Below are 17,010 nucleotides of genomic sequence, written 5' to 3'. Positions count from 1 at the left end.
AATTTTACTTAATTGTCAAAACAAGACAGAAGATAAGTGACATTCACCTTCTGTGCAAGACCTATCTGATCAAAATTGTCATGTAGATCTATTGATTCTCGTAGTCTGTCATAGTCCTCTTCCTCGACATAAATTTCATTCAAAGCTTCATTGACAACAGACACATTGTTGCTTTGAACAACATTCAAGGTTTAGGGTTAAAGAATTTGACGTGGAACGGCCTTAGAACGGCCCGTACTGCTTGCAGTACGGCCCGTTCTGCTTTCAGTATGGCCCGTACTGCTTGTAGAATGCCCCGCTCTACAAGCAGAACAGGCCATTTTGGGGTCGTTCTGCTTGGAGAACGGGTCGTTCTAAGGCCGTTCTGGGGCCGTTCTAGACTAAAAATTTGCCCAGCAACAACGAAATAAGAGACAATAATGTTGTATTCTTCTGAGAAAATGAGAAGCTGCACACTTTAGATGAGAGCCCGAGAGAGTAAAGAGAGGAATATATGAACTATTGAAGCGAAAGAGTAGAGAATGGAGCTAGGGGGAGAGTGGGAGCGGAGATAGAAGTTTAAGTCTCTGATGCTACTTTTAAAATCGGTTGTTCAATAACCGATTTTAAACAACCGATTTTAAAAGTGACACTTTTAAAATCGGCTCTTCAAGAGCCGATTTTAAAAGTAGCGTCAGAGACTTTTAAAATCAGTCATAACGTAACCGATTTTAAAAGTAATGTCATTATTTACAAAATTGCTACCGCGTCACTTTTAAAATCGATTACCTTATAACCGATTTTAAAACCCCGATTTTAAAAGTCATTTTTGTACTAGTGCAAGTCAATAAAAACTACATGTTGTAGACCTTCTTTCAAAAATTCAAATTGATTCTCTACCATCCTAGTCTCTCCTTTCAATCTATGTTCAATCACCTCTTACCATAATACCATAGTGTGAAGTAAGTTTTATTTTTTTGTAGTTTATACAATTCTGAATATTTTCCTTGTTCTTATATACAGGAACTAAAAATTCACCAAAAATATAAATAAAAATATAGGAACTAAAGTGCTCCCCCTCCACTCATTTGACATTTTCTTAGATCTTAAAATCCCATAAATAGCTTACTGAGTCAAATCATACCTTCTTCTCTTATACATTTATAAATTTTCAATAGAAATATGATTAGGACTAAAAACTTTACCATTACCCATCCTCTTAAGAGATTCTTTTACCTCTACAATTTTAATTTTGTAATAGTAAGCCAAATTTTGTTTGCATCTTGGATTTCTAATCCTTTCATAATATGGTCTGATCATTCTCCTTAATTAAGAAACTTATAAAAATAGTTCTCTCTTCTCCTTTTGATATCACGATCTATAACCAAAACTTTTCTTTATTCATCCTTAATGCATCTTAGTACAAATCTCTTGATTTCCAATCCTTATTTTTGGGAAGCTTATATATCCTTCACACTCCATTCTTTGTCCCATTATCTTGGTAAAATTCCTCAAAAGCTTTGGGTTGTGCACCACTCACAACTTGTCTTATTTTTAACCTTCCAATACTTTGTCCAATTTTTAGCATTATTGCCCTCATGCAAGGTCCTAAAACACTCCTTTTTTCATTTCACAACCTTTCTTGAACACTTTCATCCTTGATGCATAACATCAATGTTATCAAATAACCGTTATGGCGCCGCCATAAAGGTATAACGTGGCATTTTTGAACCCCTCTGCCATTCGCTATCCGTTATTTCCCGTTATATAGTGGCGTCCGCCATATCCTCCATGGAACCCGCCATATCCGCCATGGCCATGGCTTCATAGCGCTCATGGCAGAATTCCTCCTCATCCTCTTTTTTTTTTCTCATCTTTTCTCTTGTGAAGCTCTTAAATTGCGAACAAACAACTATGGTGAGCCTTCTTAGGCCACCAGCCTTGCCAGCGACCTGAACCATAGTGGCTTGAGCTCCAAAAAGTTTTTCGGTTAACATATCCAGTGACCCATAAGATTTCTTTTTGTTTTCTGTTTGTTTTTTCTTCTTCCTTCCATTTCTTTATTTTTCTTTTTTTTTCATCTATTTTTCATTTCTTCAGATGTTCATCTCTCTCTCTCTCTTATTTTGCGTGATTGTTCTTGTTCTTCATTTGTTCAATATTTTTGTTCTCAGTTTTTCAAAATTTTGGAATTTAGTTATCTATATTTTAGAATTTCATTATCATGTTCTATTATGTTGTTTATATTAAACCTATAATGTTGTTCCCAATTTTGTTTCACTTATAGCACAATGGTAAGCAATAAGCACCCAACACTAAAGTCATGCATCCTAAAAGGCTTTTTTTTGTTGGTTTTGTTTTTAATATATATATATATATATATATATATATATATATATATATATATGTATATATTATTTTTGTCTGCCATGACGTCTGCCATATGCCGCCACGCCATCCGCCATATGTTTATGGCGGATTTTTGGCTTACCGCCATAGACCGTTATCCGTTATTGTCTTGATACAAATGTAAACCACATAGAAAATATTGGCCTCTAGGGCTTACACCATCATGTACTTCATGAAAGAACAAAGCACATGGAGCTTGATGTTTTCTTTGTTCGAGATAAAGGTTTTGCTAAACAATTGGTGGTTCAACACATCATAGGATAAGATCAGTGGGCTAATATTCTTACTAAGCCATATCTGTTTAGTTTGGCTTGAATTACAATAGAATAACTTTGGTTATTTGGTTACACAATTGTAATTAACTAGTAGCTAAGCCTAAATATATCATTGTAATAGGCGTCTCAATGTCTTTGTACATTTTCTCATTTTCATAATATACTTTTGTTTTTCTCTACACAAAAACACATTGAATACCTCTAGTAGAAGCGAAACCTAGAGAAACATCATGCACAAAACATGTACATTCAAAGACTTGAGGTGGAGACATGAAACAAGGGTTCATTTGGAAAAATGATCAAATGAGGAATTTTATTTTCAAGAGAGGATGAGGACATCCTATTTATTAAAAAAAAGCAGTGAGAATTGTATGACCCCAATGATGTACAAGAACATTTGCTTTGAGCATTATGGTGCAAGTAGTTTCCACTAAATGTGTGTTTTTTCTTTCTGCTCTTCCATTTTGTTGATGTGTGTGAGAACATGTAGATTGATGTAAAACTCCTTGTGAAGTTAATTAAGAAAGAAGAGAATATAGAGGAGAAATATTCTTTGGTATGAAATAACTAAAAAATTTAGTTATTTTGCTAAACTAGTTCTTGATCTTATTGAAGACAAAAGTTTAGATGTATTTTACATTAATTATACCCATGTACATTGAGAATATTCATCAATACATGTAACAAAATATTTGAAACCAAAAGATGTTACATGACTTGAACCCTAATTATCTAAATGAATGGTAGTAAAAACCATGTTACATCTTGTTCTTATTGGGATATTGTCGTAGAGATGATCCTCCGAGTAAGATTGGTGAGCCTCCTTCGCTGGTACGCTTGATGCTCCAAGATGGGGGTGGTACCTGCAAAAGAGACTCTGATGCTAAAGTTAGGGTTTGTATGAGTGTATGTCTCGTATAAGTAATGCACGTACCTTAGTGTGAATTAGGGTTGCGTTGGGCCTTGGGCCTGAGATCAGTTGTGATCTAATTAGATAGCGGATCTCGTTTGGGCCGAGATCTCCTGAGATCAGTTATGATCTGGTTAAGTGACGAGCTGACGTCACATAGCGCGTATCCAAGGTCGTCATATGTTGTGATGCCGAGCTGGGAGCTCGGCTTTGCGGTACGGATAGTACACTAGCCCCCCGAGCTCCGAAGACCGTGGGTCGAGGAGTTAAGACCGAGCTCTTCAAGTGGTTGTGACCCTTAGCGTACGCCTTCTTACCGAGGTGCCATGTGTCACAAATGGTCATTTCCCGAGAACGTGCAAGTGACGCGTTAATGGGAGTGACGGTTATGTAATGATGGTTTGCCTTTGTCATAATTGTTCTGAATTAATGTGTCATCAGACGCGTCCCTTGGTTGACACGTGGTGTGACCGTTTTGAATTTGGGAGAAACCCTTTTCTCTCCCTCGCGCCTCTTCCCCTTTCACTTTACTCTTTTTTCGCTCTCTCAGCTTCTTGTGCACGCTGTTTCTCTCGTTTCCGTTTGTTCTCCGTCTCCATTTTCTCCGTTTTTGCCGTCATTTCCGGTAACCCAGTCATTGTTAGGGTTGTTTTCTGAGGAAGAGTACCAGGTACTTCCTTTCTATAGTTTTCTTTTTCCTTCTTTCCCAACCTTCTTCGAGTCTTTCTTATTTTTCATGGCTGGAGGGAGTGGTGTTGGTTCTTCCGCGCCTGCCAAGGGTAAAGGCAAGGCGCGGGGCAAGGCAACGGCTACCAGAACGGCCGCCGCCGGGAAAAAGAAAGAGGTGGAACCGCCAACAGACCTCGTTCCAGGTGTCCCTGGGTACGACTGGGTTCGGTGCGAGATGACGGATGCCCAAAGCGTGTTTCGGTCCTTTCTTGAAGTTAATGCGATCTTGAGGTTGTATAGGGTTTGTGACCCTTCCATTTCCCGGATGATCCGGCTTGAACCTTGTCAGGCCGGTGAGGGCTTGTATATGGGGAAGTCTACTGACCCTCCCCATTTCTATGTTTACCAATGCTTCTTCAGGGATTTGGGCGTTTGCCTTCCCTTCACACATTTTGAGTGTGATTTCTTGAATTTTGTCAACTCGGCTCCTTGCCAGTTGCACCCCAACAGTTGGGGTTTTTTGAGGGCTTTTCAAGTTTTGTGTTCGGCCCTAGGAATAAAGGTGTCTCTTCCTGTCTTTCTTCATTTTTATCAACTCAAAATAGGCGTTCCGCCTTATGGCGTGTTGTCCCTGAGTGGGAGTAGGGATGCGGGTTTATTTACTCTCTACTCCCAGTCATACAAATATTATAAGCAAGAGTTCTTCCGAGTCGCCCTTGTGGGTGTCGATCCCTTGGAGGACGGGGTGTTCTATTTCGGCGGGTTGCCGAAGTTCCCTTTTTATTGGTGCCCCAAACCATCTAGGTTTCACGGGGTGGGCCAATTGAAATTGACGGCTTCGGAGGTGGCCGCCATTGAGAATCTTGTTGCGCTTCCTCACCCGCTAGATTGCAAGCTCGTCCTGTCGCTTGCGAATTCAGTGTACAAGGAGAGGGGCCTGGAGAGTGAGTATCTCGTCTTCTTTAGATTGTTAGGGTTTGTGAAACCTTCTTTTTCTGATGTGTTTTATTTTCCGTTTGTAGGCATAATGGGCAAAAGTAAGTGGCATGAGCTGAAGCACCGCTACAACATTGCCGAGCTCGAGGTTCCCGAGCCTCAAGAGGAGGAGATGTCCCCCCTGAAGGTCAACCGAAAAAGAAAGAGGGGCGACAAAGAGGTCGGGGGGACCTCTGCCCCTCGTGGAGCGAAGGAGGTGACCTCCAAGACTGCTGACGCCGATGCAATCAATCTCACTGGGAGCCCTCCGCCTGCGGAGGCTCCCCAAACGGCCGTTGTGGCGACTGCCGAGCCAGTTGCTCCTTCTGCCAAGGTAAGCATCTTGTTTTCCTCAAGTTTCTTTCTATGTTGGTTTTGTTTTGTTTATTGAGGTGTTGTCGCTCTTTGCAGGCAGGGATAGCTGCCGAGGTGGAGGTCCAGGTTGTTGAGCAGGTCGCCCAGGCCGCCATGGTGAGTACCTCAATTTCCGTTCTTCCCTCTATCTTGTATGCTGTTCTTTTTCTCTTTTTGTTTTTGTTTTTGACATGGCAGTGGCTTTTGCAGGCAGGGGACGCTGCTGAGGTCCAGGTGCCTCTGAGGTGGGAGGTGCCAGACGTGGACCCCCTGTTGCCGAGCAGGAGACGCCCATTTCCGCTTCTGTCGAGGCTCGCGGTAAGGGGCCGAGTTTCGAGGTCCCTACAGCCACTCCTGCCACCTCGACGGCGCCATCAAGTTCATCGCGGGGGCTTCCCGGAGCCAGTACATAGCTCACCGCTTTGGGAAGCGCCTCACCCAGGTGCGACTGGACCATGTGAGTGCTTCGGCCGACATGAACTCGCTGTGGAGCGCTGGGGTGACTGGCGAGAAGTTCTTCCCCCAATGTTCGCTGACCTCGGATGACCAGGGACTGATCGACAGGGCTGGGCCCGTGGAAAGCTTCGACGCTGCCCAGGTCTTTCTGCAGAGAACTATGGCAATTGTGGACCACTGGAAGCATAAGTGGTCCAACTAGCAGGAGGATCTGGTTAGGCTGAGGAACCGAGTTCAACCTCTGAAGGAAGAGAACAAGGTCCTGAAGGAGGAGAACAAGGTGCTGAGTGCCACCCTCGGTGAGGCGAAGATGCAGGGTTCCAAGCTTCAAGCAGCAAAGGGAGATCTCGCCAGGGTTTAGAAATCGTTGGAGATTACCCTGCGCTCCAACGAGAATTATGCCTCCCAGGTGGGCAATCTGCGGGGGCTCGTCACGTCGTCCCGAGGTCAGGTGCGGAGCTTGGAAGATGAGGTGACGTCTTCCCGGGGCCAGGTTCGCTCTTTGGAGGACGAAGTGACCTTTCTGAGGGGCGAGCTGGTGGTGGCGGCTGAGGAGCGTCTCCGCGATGAGGTCATTCTCGGTGGCAGAGAAGAGGAGATTGCCGCCCTGAGAATGGACCTTTCGAAGCTAGAGGTGGAGAAGGCGGCACTAGAGAAGAAGCTTGAGGAGACCGAGCGCTCAGTTGTGATTGAGCATAAGAGGGGTTTCCTCAAGGCTACCTGCCAGGCCAGGCTCCTCGCGCCAGGGTTTGACCTTTCTGCCATGCATGTGGAGAAAGTCATCCGCTTCGGGAAGCTTGTCAAGGAAGACGATGTCGAGGATAGCTCCAGTGAGAATGCCTCTGCGTAGGCCAATTTTGACATAACCTGCTTTATTTTTCTGTTTTGAATTAAAGTGTAGAACTCTAGAAACATTGCTTGTATATGTATGTTTTTCTTTGTCTATTTGTGTTTGCGCTTTCCTTTGCCTTTGCGTTTAGGCTTGATTTTGTTGTTTGCACGCTTTGAGACACGCGTTCGATGTATGTTGTATACTTTTATACTTGGTGATACTTTACCTTGAGTTGATCATGATGAGGCTCGAACTCGACCTCAATTTTTCGTTACGTAATTTTTTGTGAAGGTTCGAATTCGACCTTGAATTGATCATGCCGAGGTTCGAACTCGACCTCGGATTTTCGTTGAGTAATTTTTGTGAAGGTTCGAATTCGACCTTGAATTGATCATGCCGAGGTTCGAACTCGACCTCGGATTTTCGTTGAGTAATTTTTGTGAAGGTTCGAATTCGACCTTGAATTGATCATGCCGAGGTTCGAACTCGACCTCGGATTTTTGTTGAGTAATTTTTTGTGAAGGTTCGAATTCGACCTCGGATTAAAGTAGAGTGAATTGTACAAAGGTTCGAATTCGACCTTGTATTTTTGTCAAGTAACACGTTGTGAAGGTTCGAACTCTACCTTAAGTAGGGGTGAAAGAAGTTGGTTCGAACTCGACCTCTATTTAGCGTAAAACATAAAATAATGCGAAAAGGGATGTGAATTGAATGGAATGAGTCATTTTATTGATTTCGTAAATGTGCCTCGTTAAAAGCCCTCTCAGCCAAAACCCATTTTTCTATTTTTTGGGACAAAAGACTGAGGCGGGAAAAGAGTGCACAACTCATTCGTACAAAATTCAGATGAAATAAAACTTGAGATGCGTAGCATTCCAAGTTCGCGGTATAGGTTTCCCGCTGAGTTCTTCCAGCCTATACGCTCCATTTTCCAAGTCTTCTATAACTCGGAATGGGCCACCCCAAGTGGGTGCAAGCTTCCCATCTGACGTGTCTTTCCGTGCTTCGCCTAGCAATCGCCACACCAAGTCACCAACTCGGAAAGAGCGAGGTCGCACTCGTGTGTTGTACCTTCGGGAAGCTCGGAGCTTGCAGGCTTCTTCGTGGATTTGAGCTTCGTCTCTAAACTCGTCGACCAAGTCGAGGTCAGCTACCAACTCTTGAGTGTTCTGCTCGCTATCGAAAACCTGTCGTCGGTGGGATGCCTCTCCGACTTCCACTAGTATCATTGCGTCAGCTCCGTAAGTTAGCCTGTAAGGCGTTTCTTGTGTGGTTGATTGGGGGTGCAATGATACGCCTAGAGGATGCTGGAAGTTCGTTGGGCCATGTCCTTTGGCGTTCCCTAGTCGCTTCTTGAGTTCCCAGAGGATGACCTTGTTAGCTACTTCGGCTTGGCCATTGGTTTGGGGGTGTTCCACCGAGGTCGGAAGATGTTTGATACCGAGCTCGCGGAGGAAGCCCTTGAATCCCTATGCGATGAATTGTTGGCCATTATCAGTAACGAGGGTGTGAGGGATTCTGAATCTGCAAATGATATTCCTCCAGGTGAATCTTTGCACGTTCTCAGTAGTGATTTTGGCGAGTGGGCATGCCTCGATCCACTTGGTGAAGTAATCGATCGCCACTAGGAGGAACTTCAGTTGGCCTTTCGCAGGGGGGAATGGCCCTAGAATGTCCATTCCCCACTAGGAGAAAGGCCACGCCGACATCATATGGTGGAGAGCTTCGGGCGGTTGCCGGTGTGTGTTGCCGAATTGCTGGCACTCTTTGCATTTTTGGATGTAATCTTGGCAATCCGACTTCAGAGTGGGCCAGTAGTACCCAACTCAAAGTACTCTGGTCGCCATTGAGCGTGCTCTAGAGTGCATGCCACATATGCCCCAATGAATTTCTTCGATGACGTAGGCCGCCTGAGGAGCGGTCAAGCATTTTAGTAGTGGAGTAGAAACGTCACGTTTGAATAGCTCGTCCCCAATAATGACGAACTTAGCCAATCTCATCCTCATCTTCTGAGCTTCGTCCTTATCCTCGGGCAGGATTCCTTCTTTCAAGTAACCCCAGATGCCTGTCATCCATCCCAGGTCTTCATTTTCACTGACGTTGACGATTTTGTCGTCCAGGCTGGATGAGTGTAAGGTCTCCTGGATGATAGTTCGATGCTGTCCAGGCCTTTTGGTGCTGGCGAGCTTTGATAGGAGGTCAGCTCAGGTGGTTTTTTCTCGCGGCACATGCTGTATGGTGAACTCGTCGAAGGACGAGATCTGGTGGGATGCGACGTGGAAGTACTGCTGTAGAAGAGTGTCCTTTGCCTGGTACGTCCCACAGAGTTGTTCCACCATGAGCTTCGAGTCGCTGTTGCAACTCACTCTTCGAGCTCCGAGGTCGCGGGCTAGCCTCAGTCTTGCGAGAAGTGCCTCATACTCCGCCTGGTTGTTGGTCACCTTGAAGCTAAACTTGAGGGATTGCTCCAAAGTGACTTGGTTTGGCCCTTCCAAAATGATCCTCCGAGTAAGATTGGTGAGCCTCCTTCGCTGGTACGCTTGATGCTCCAAGATGGGGGTGGTACCTGCAAAAGAGACTCTGATGCTAAACTTAGGGTTTGTATAAGTGTATGTCTCGTATAAGTAATGCACGTACCTTAGTGTGAATTAGGGTTGCGTTGGGCCTTGGGCTTGAGATCAGTTGTGATCTAATTAGATAGCGGATCTCGTCTGAGCCGAGATCTCCTGAGATCAGTTATGATCTGGTTAAGTGACAAGCTGACGTCACATAGCGCATATCCAAGGTCGTCATATGTTGTGATGTCGAGCTGGGAGCTCGGATTTGCGGTACGGATAGTACACATCTTTTTTAATTCTGCTTGGGAAAAGTAGACCTAACATGCTTGCCTAATTGACATGATTCACAACTTAACACCTAATTTTGAGATTTGAAACCAAAAATTTTAACTTGAACAAAGTTGGGTGACCTAAATGAGAAGAAGCTTTGATAAAAACAACAAAAGATACAAACGGTCGTGTTGTAAAATAGTTGACCTTGGGATTCATGTCCTACATCAATCATTTGGTTTGTACCATATTCCTGGATGACAAAGGAGTCAACAATAAAAATTTTAGTTAAAACTTTAAGGACCTAATTAATTGACATAAAGAGGCTAGATTAAAAGGAGACCTAGAGATAAATCGAACAAAATTTAGATTCAATGAGGGAGAAACTTGATGAATTCCTTTGGAAGAAATTCTTGACCTGTTTGCTAGGGTAATAAGAGGAGGAATAAGAGGAGACATGGAATCAAAAAGAGAATTATTATCAACTATTTGGTTAGAAGCACCCGAGGCAATAATCCATGGACTTTGATCTATAGTTGTTTGAGAAACACAAGCTGTTGAAACATTTGAAGCAGAGGATGAGTAAGATCAATATGTAGCTTTCCATAAAAAATATTCTTGATAATCATCTTCAAGGACCTTTATAGCAATATTTTTAGACTTATATTTGCTATCTTATTTGGAAAGTCATGAAGGGAGTAACAATTTTCTTGGGTATTGCCCATCCTCTTACAATAAGAACATTAAGGACATCCACTTTTACCTTCTCTTTCTCCAAAATTTCGACAAACCCCTCTTGAGTAGAAACCTTGGCAGAAGCCTCGACAACTCCAGTTGAATTTTCACTTTTCATATCGATGGGAACACGAATAAGTATAATAAAAAGGCTGTCCATTGAAGGAATTTCATGACCAACCAAAATTTGGTTACAAACATGATTAAAATCTAAGTTGAGAGTCTGTTAAATCAACACATTATATATCCTATCAAGTTTCTTGTTTATTTTCTCCATTGCAGCTTGAGCTTCAACAAAATGAGAAACCATATCATGACTAGCCTGTTTGAGAAAAGCTATTTTTGGGCAGCATCATACATACATTGAATTTCAATTGCATAGATGCTTTGAGTCTTATTTCAAAAAGAATAATTAGTTTGAAGGTTTTGAGAGTTCCTAAAATATTTGATTCTACATACAACCACAAGACAACACACAATTGAAAATCAAGTTTCTTCAATTGAGCGTATCTTTCCGTTGATCCTTCAATAACCAAAGTTTCATAGTGGCAGTCCATAAGAAATAGGTTTTACCATTGAGCTTCTATGTGGTAATGGTGGAAGTCCCAAAAAGGAAAAAACAGGGCCTGGAGAAGCCATACAACAAAATACCAAGGAGAGAACCAAAAGGAAATGTGAAAAAGAGGCCCACAACAAAACACTTGCAAGATGAAGAAACCAAGGTCTAGAATGTACCTAAGAGGCATCGATGAACAATATGGAGGTGGTGTGACGAAGTTTTGGCGACTAGAAGACGGCGCGTGTATTGCACATACTTGACAATTGATGGAGTGAGGTAAGTAAAGTGAAGATGGAACCTCCTTTTCCTTACTCCAATACAAAGATCTTCTCCTTGAGATTAGATTTTGGACTTGAAACTCCTGAAATGATGGATTGAAGACATGCCAAAATTAGAGAAGGAAGCACCTAAGCAAGAAGAGCAAAGGATTGCTCACGGATTAGCTTAGAAGTCTCGTGGTTTCTCTAAGTCTAAGCAAATATTTGGGACTTTTGGGAAGATAATTTTCTGAGCAAAATATGTTGAAACTCTCATATATTCAAAAAGTGAGTGAAATAGGAGAGAATGACTTAATTTATAGGAAAAGAAGCTAGCACAATTGGTCCAATCTCATGCCATGCTTTGGCTCCGGAAATTTGAATTCAAATGGCATTTGAATTCAAATTTCTCGGTCACTCCATGTGCTAGGCCATGTGGATGGTTCCATTGTGCATCAAAGTTTCATTTAGATGTAATTCGAAGTTGATTTGGGACAATCCATCTGCAACCACCCTTAGCTTAACACATGTGAACCAAATGCAACTCAAATTTCCTCTAAATGTAACTTTAATTTAGCAATCTTGCCTAATTAAGTTTTCTCTCTTTTCCTATTCTAATGGCCTAAATACAATGGCCTATCAAATTCAAACAATAGGAAATAATAAAAGGAACAAAATGAACCCAATACCCAAGACCCATTAAGCCCAAAAACAGGCCCACTAAGCCTATGGCCTAAAACCCTAATCTAGGTGGCCCAAAAATGCAAGACCAAAACATATAATTCCTACACTACTATGTTATGTACAAATAAGGTGGATCACTATAAAGCCCATATGAAGAGTACCCTGGGCCCACCAAGCTTTGAAGCAATCAAATCTTCTTGTAGTCTCCTAGCCATGGCTCTGGTGGTTGGACCCTTGGTCCATGCTCTTCCATCAACAATGCTTTTCAAAGAACCGACATGTGGAAAGGTTGATGCCTTGAATCACTTGGGATAGGTTGCACCCAACAAGGCTCGCCCATACTTAAGTTTTTCAGAAAAAGAATTCGCAGGTGGTGAGTGGAACAACTGAGTGGGATTGTACTATATATATATATCACTGCTATTGCCTGTGATTAATATCAATTATAATTGCAACACTTGTAAATTACATAGAAGAGTTTTGAAACTTCTAATAATTGTTCATTAATCAAAATTTTTCCCTTTATTTCTTATACAAAATGTAGATAGAATTAAGTTTTAAACTTGTACTATCTACTTGCTATCAAAATTTCCTAGTTTTTAGGTAAAGGGTTGTTTTGCTGTGTTGTTAAACTCGTGATCTAGATAGTAAGATTGCATGATCTTATGATCTTGTTGCCCACTCTAAATTTGGATCTCACAAAGTCACAAATAGGTAAGATTGTAGTGAAAGCATGCGAGTTTGTCGATCCTGTTAGGAACCAAGAATTAGGAAAGAGAAAGAAAAGAAAGATTTTATTGAATATGTTGAAAAGAACAAAAAATAGGAGAGACATATCTCCTCCAAGGGTTTCCCCTTCACAAAGGATTTCTCCTTTCACAAAGAGCTAATGCTCAATTTACAAATGTGAACAAATCTAAATCCTCCCCTCTACCAAGTAACCTCCTATTTATAGATGTGATGGGCCTAGCCCATGATATCTTTCTAACTAACAACTATTCTAATTTCCTTTATTCAATATCCTAACAAAAAGAGTGATAGATAACTCTTCAAACCTTCTTTGTCTCCCAAGATCTTTCATCCATGAGGTGCATTGTTGGAGAAGAAACTTGAAAATGATGGAGAAGGCTAGGAATGGTGACACCAATTCTCAAGGAGAAAATAAGGCAAGAAAGTGACTCACCACAAGGAAAGAATCTTTGATAAGAGTTACATATGGAGTTGCACTCTATGAGAGGAACTCAAACTCTTGAAGTTGAGAGAAAACTCCCTCATTCTCGTAAATGTTCAAAAGTGACATATATGGATGCTCTCATCTATATATAGAGTTTGTTAGCTTGTGGTACAAGTTCAGCTAATCAAGGTTAGGTGAACCAAGGTTAGGTTAACTTGTACTTAAGTCAACTAACTATGGTTCTCAAAATTTGAAATTCAAATTCTAGGCGCCACAATCATCAGATCTAAACTATCCATTGAGAGCTATACAAGTGGCATTGTGTGGATGGTGTGATGATGGGTGTGGAAGTAAGAAAGGTGGTTGAGAAGCAAACATGCAAAAAGTGAGACTAGGTATTAAATATGTGACTAGGTAGGTGTTGTGTGAAGCCAATAAGAGTGTGGTGGACTTAGAAGTGGACTTCCACTTCTAGGAAAATACTCTCTACTATATGTTGGCCCAAATAAGCCCAATTAATACATTTTCCAATTTCTAGTTGTACTCCCCCTAAAATATTAAAAACACTCCTAAAGAAAAAAATTACAAGGAAATAAATTCCTATTCTAATTAATCAAAATACAAGGTCAAAATAAAAGAGTTATTTACAAAGAATATATGAACTACAAAAGGTAACTCAAAGCTCAACATGAACTTGGGCCTTCCTCCCTTATCTTAGCTCACTCCTCTTGGTTCTTTTTGGACTTGATCCTTAGTCATGATTGCATCACTATCTCTCTAACAAATCTGCCTTGCTTTCTTGGACCATCCTTCCCTGTATCTCTTGAAAATCTCTTTAGCTGTCTTGCTTATTCCCTGCATATCTTTGCGCATCTTCCCCATCTTTGGTGCTACTTTAGTGTTTTGATTTACTTTGTAATCAGTAATCACTGAAAAAATGGCTTCTGCTGCACAAGGTGATAATGGGCAGGGGCTTGTGGTTGTAGTGCAGTGGCTGGTGGTTATTTATCTGACTAATTATGAGTTGTTTTTTATGTTATGTTCATGTTATTTCAGTTTTAAGATTGCGCTAATGCTGTTTTTTGTAGGAATTTTCCCCTATTTTCTTTCTGTGTGTATATTAGTATAATTTTATATTTTGGTAAGATTTTACGATCCTTGTTACAATCTTACATTTTACAATTTTGCAATCCCTTCCCAATCCTAAGAAGAACGTCAACCTTAACATTTTTGCTGACCACAAAGACATCAAACTCAAGTTTTGCTAGATTGTTAGTATATATAACTGCATCAATACAAAACACGTTCTTTTGACTAACATGCTTGTTCAGTTCTCCATACAAGTGTGATTATGTAGCTTGCCTTACCATCATATTTCAAAATTCCTTTTTGTTTTATAACTTATTTTCCTGTTCTGTTCATTTTGCAGGACAATCCCATTTGCCTGGAATCTCATTACAGCTGGTTATGTTGAACAATCTGTATATGGGGTATGCACATGCTGTTTTTTCGAACTCACTATTTATTGTATTACCTGAGTAGTAAATCTTTCTTTTAAGAAAAAAATTCACAATTAACATGGTTTGTACAATTTTATAGGTAGTGGTCAACACACTCGGTCTCCTGTTTATTGGGAAGCTGCTTGAACCAATATGGGGTTCCAGGGAGTTCTTTAAATTCATCTTTGTGGTTAATCTTCTAACTTCAGTATGTGTATTCATCACTGCTATTGCCTTGTACTACATTACGAGGCTGGAGACTTACCTGTATGTATATCAAATCCATCAAAATTGAAGATGATATTTTCTCTCTACTGCTCATGATGATTTTGTCTTTTTTATCTTTCACTGTATTTGAGTTCTCCCTTTCCCACACCTTGTGCTGCACTTTAACTCTCCAATTTTATTTTATTTATTTATTTATTTTTAAATTAAAAGCTAAATTAAGGTCCATTTTAAGTTTGATTACTTGTGCTCTGTTGGATTTGACTCACAGAAAACATTGTGGTTCTGGATATCAGCTAAAACCTATAGTAATAATTGAAACAGAAGTTTCGTTTTGGTGGTCCCCAAGATTTGCAAGTTACTTGTTTTCTAGGCTTATTCGTTGAATATTAAGAGGCATTCAATTTTCTATTTCTACCTTGAACAAATTCTTTTGATTTTAATACTCTCTTTCAATGTTTTAGTTACTTTCCAATTTCCGGATTTCATGGAGTTATATCTGGTTTCTTGGTTGGCATCAAGCAAATTATACCAGATCAAGAGCTCCCTTTTATCAAGATAAAAACAAAGGTTTGATACTCTTATATTCTTTCTTTTAATTTATTACTTATCAGTGACAATAATTTTTTGCAAAATGCCCTAAATTTGTTGCTACTTACGTCTTCAGTGGTTGCCATCTATCACTTTATTGCTTTCCATTGCTATTAGCTTCTGGACACTAGAGGCTACGGCATATCTTCCAACCATTATATCTGGCACATATATAAGCTGGATTTACCTTAGATACTGGCAGAGGAAACCAGAAACAAAACATAGGGGTGACCCAAGTGAGGATTTTGCATTCTCCACATTTTTCCCAGAATTTTTAAGGTAATTTCAGCTTTTAGTTTGCAGTAAAAGTGATTAGTTATAGTATTATGTAACTGTTAATTTTTGTTTTTGCTTCCTTGTAGACCGGTCATAGACCCTATTGCATCAATATTTCACAGAATGCTGTGTGGAAGATCTGATACTTCTAATGACGGTCAAGGCTACACTGTGGAAAGTGAGCCTTTGCCAGGTTCAGACTCAATTGAGGCATCTAGGAGACGGTAATTCTACTTAGCAGTTGTTAGTTTTAATTGCAGTCAGTTATATATGTAGACACGTAGAAATTGCCTTCTATGAAGCATGTCATGGGGGAAAAATCAAATAAATCAACAACGACAATAGAGAGGTGCAAGTGACCAATAATTATTATTTTTCTTTTGTCATGTTTGGTTGCTTTATTGGCTTTCTTTTATAAAAATTGATAAGCTCAAAGAAAGAACAGATAAGTTGTTTGCAAATGTTCTGAGTGCATACTATTTGCTTTTTATTCTTAATTTTCTAGTTGCCATGTTATCTTACTGCTCTCGACAGAAAGCAAATAATCATATAGAAGGAAAGGAAAGGAATTGGAAACAAAAGCCTGGCTTCTGGTCTATTAATACTTCAACTCTTAATCATGGTGGCTAAATACAACCTTTTCTTTTGGTTTGAAAACCTAGGGAGATCAAAGTTGTACCAGAATTTGGATGTGTAATTGATTTTATTAGTTGTACATCAACTCGAGAAGCATATTATGAGCTTTTCCATGTGCTATTGCAACACTAACTAACTAAATCAATCTTATCTTATCTAACTAATAGTGGAGCATTATTTCAGATCATTAGTGGAGCATTATTTGACCGAGATTTTCTTTTTCTTTAATATTTTGATAAAATATCACAATACTATTCCAAATGGCAGTTTTTTTGTTCTTTTTTTTTTTGTGTGGGGTGATTATTTTAAAATTCCTTTTCTTCATTTTTTAGCATTTTCAGATATTTTGAACAACAATAACAACGGTTGCATCGTTCTTGTATATACTGTACCGTATAAAATAATTTTACTTGGTCACTGGTACTGTTCATGCAGAGAAAGAGGTGCTCGAGCGCTGGAAGAACGATTGGCTGCAGAGAGGTTGGCTGCTGCGCGACGTGAGTTGCAAAGAGAAGCTGAGGAAAATGTATAATTCCCCAGCTTTTGTAAATTCGGATCAGTTCAGCCAATATGAAACTATTAGGAGTGATATTTTCAAAGGTCGTACAGTAATTAGAAATTTTGTTTTAGATGAAGGAATATTTTAATGTGCATTTTGCCTTGGATTATGATCTTTACAAAACCAAA

The 17,010-nt window shown here is 40.4% G+C and overlaps 1 protein-coding gene across 1 annotated transcript; it reads left to right on the top strand.

The window, feature by feature from the left end:
- The first annotated feature begins 14,033 nt into the window (after window positions 1–14,033).
- Window positions 14,034–17,010, top strand: LOC109792714 (rhomboid-like protein 19). Its single transcript, XM_083070008.1, has 8 exons — window positions 14,034–14,052; window positions 14,160–14,367; window positions 14,526–14,586; window positions 14,696–14,862; window positions 15,285–15,390; window positions 15,488–15,690; window positions 15,774–15,911; window positions 16,759–17,010. Exons 1-8 carry the CDS (start codon window positions 14,034–14,036, stop codon window positions 16,853–16,855), a joined length of 999 nt encoding a protein of 332 aa, XP_082926134.1. The 3' UTR covers window positions 16,856–17,010.

Source organism: Cajanus cajan, chromosome 1, assembly GCF_000230855.2.
Source record: "Cajanus cajan strain Asha chromosome 1, NIPB_CcT2T_4, whole genome shotgun sequence".
Classification (NCBI taxonomy): Eukaryota; Viridiplantae; Streptophyta; class Magnoliopsida; order Fabales; family Fabaceae; genus Cajanus; species Cajanus cajan.
The sequence above is the reverse complement of the archived record's forward strand: the minus strand, read 5'-3'. Positions and strand labels throughout refer to the sequence as shown.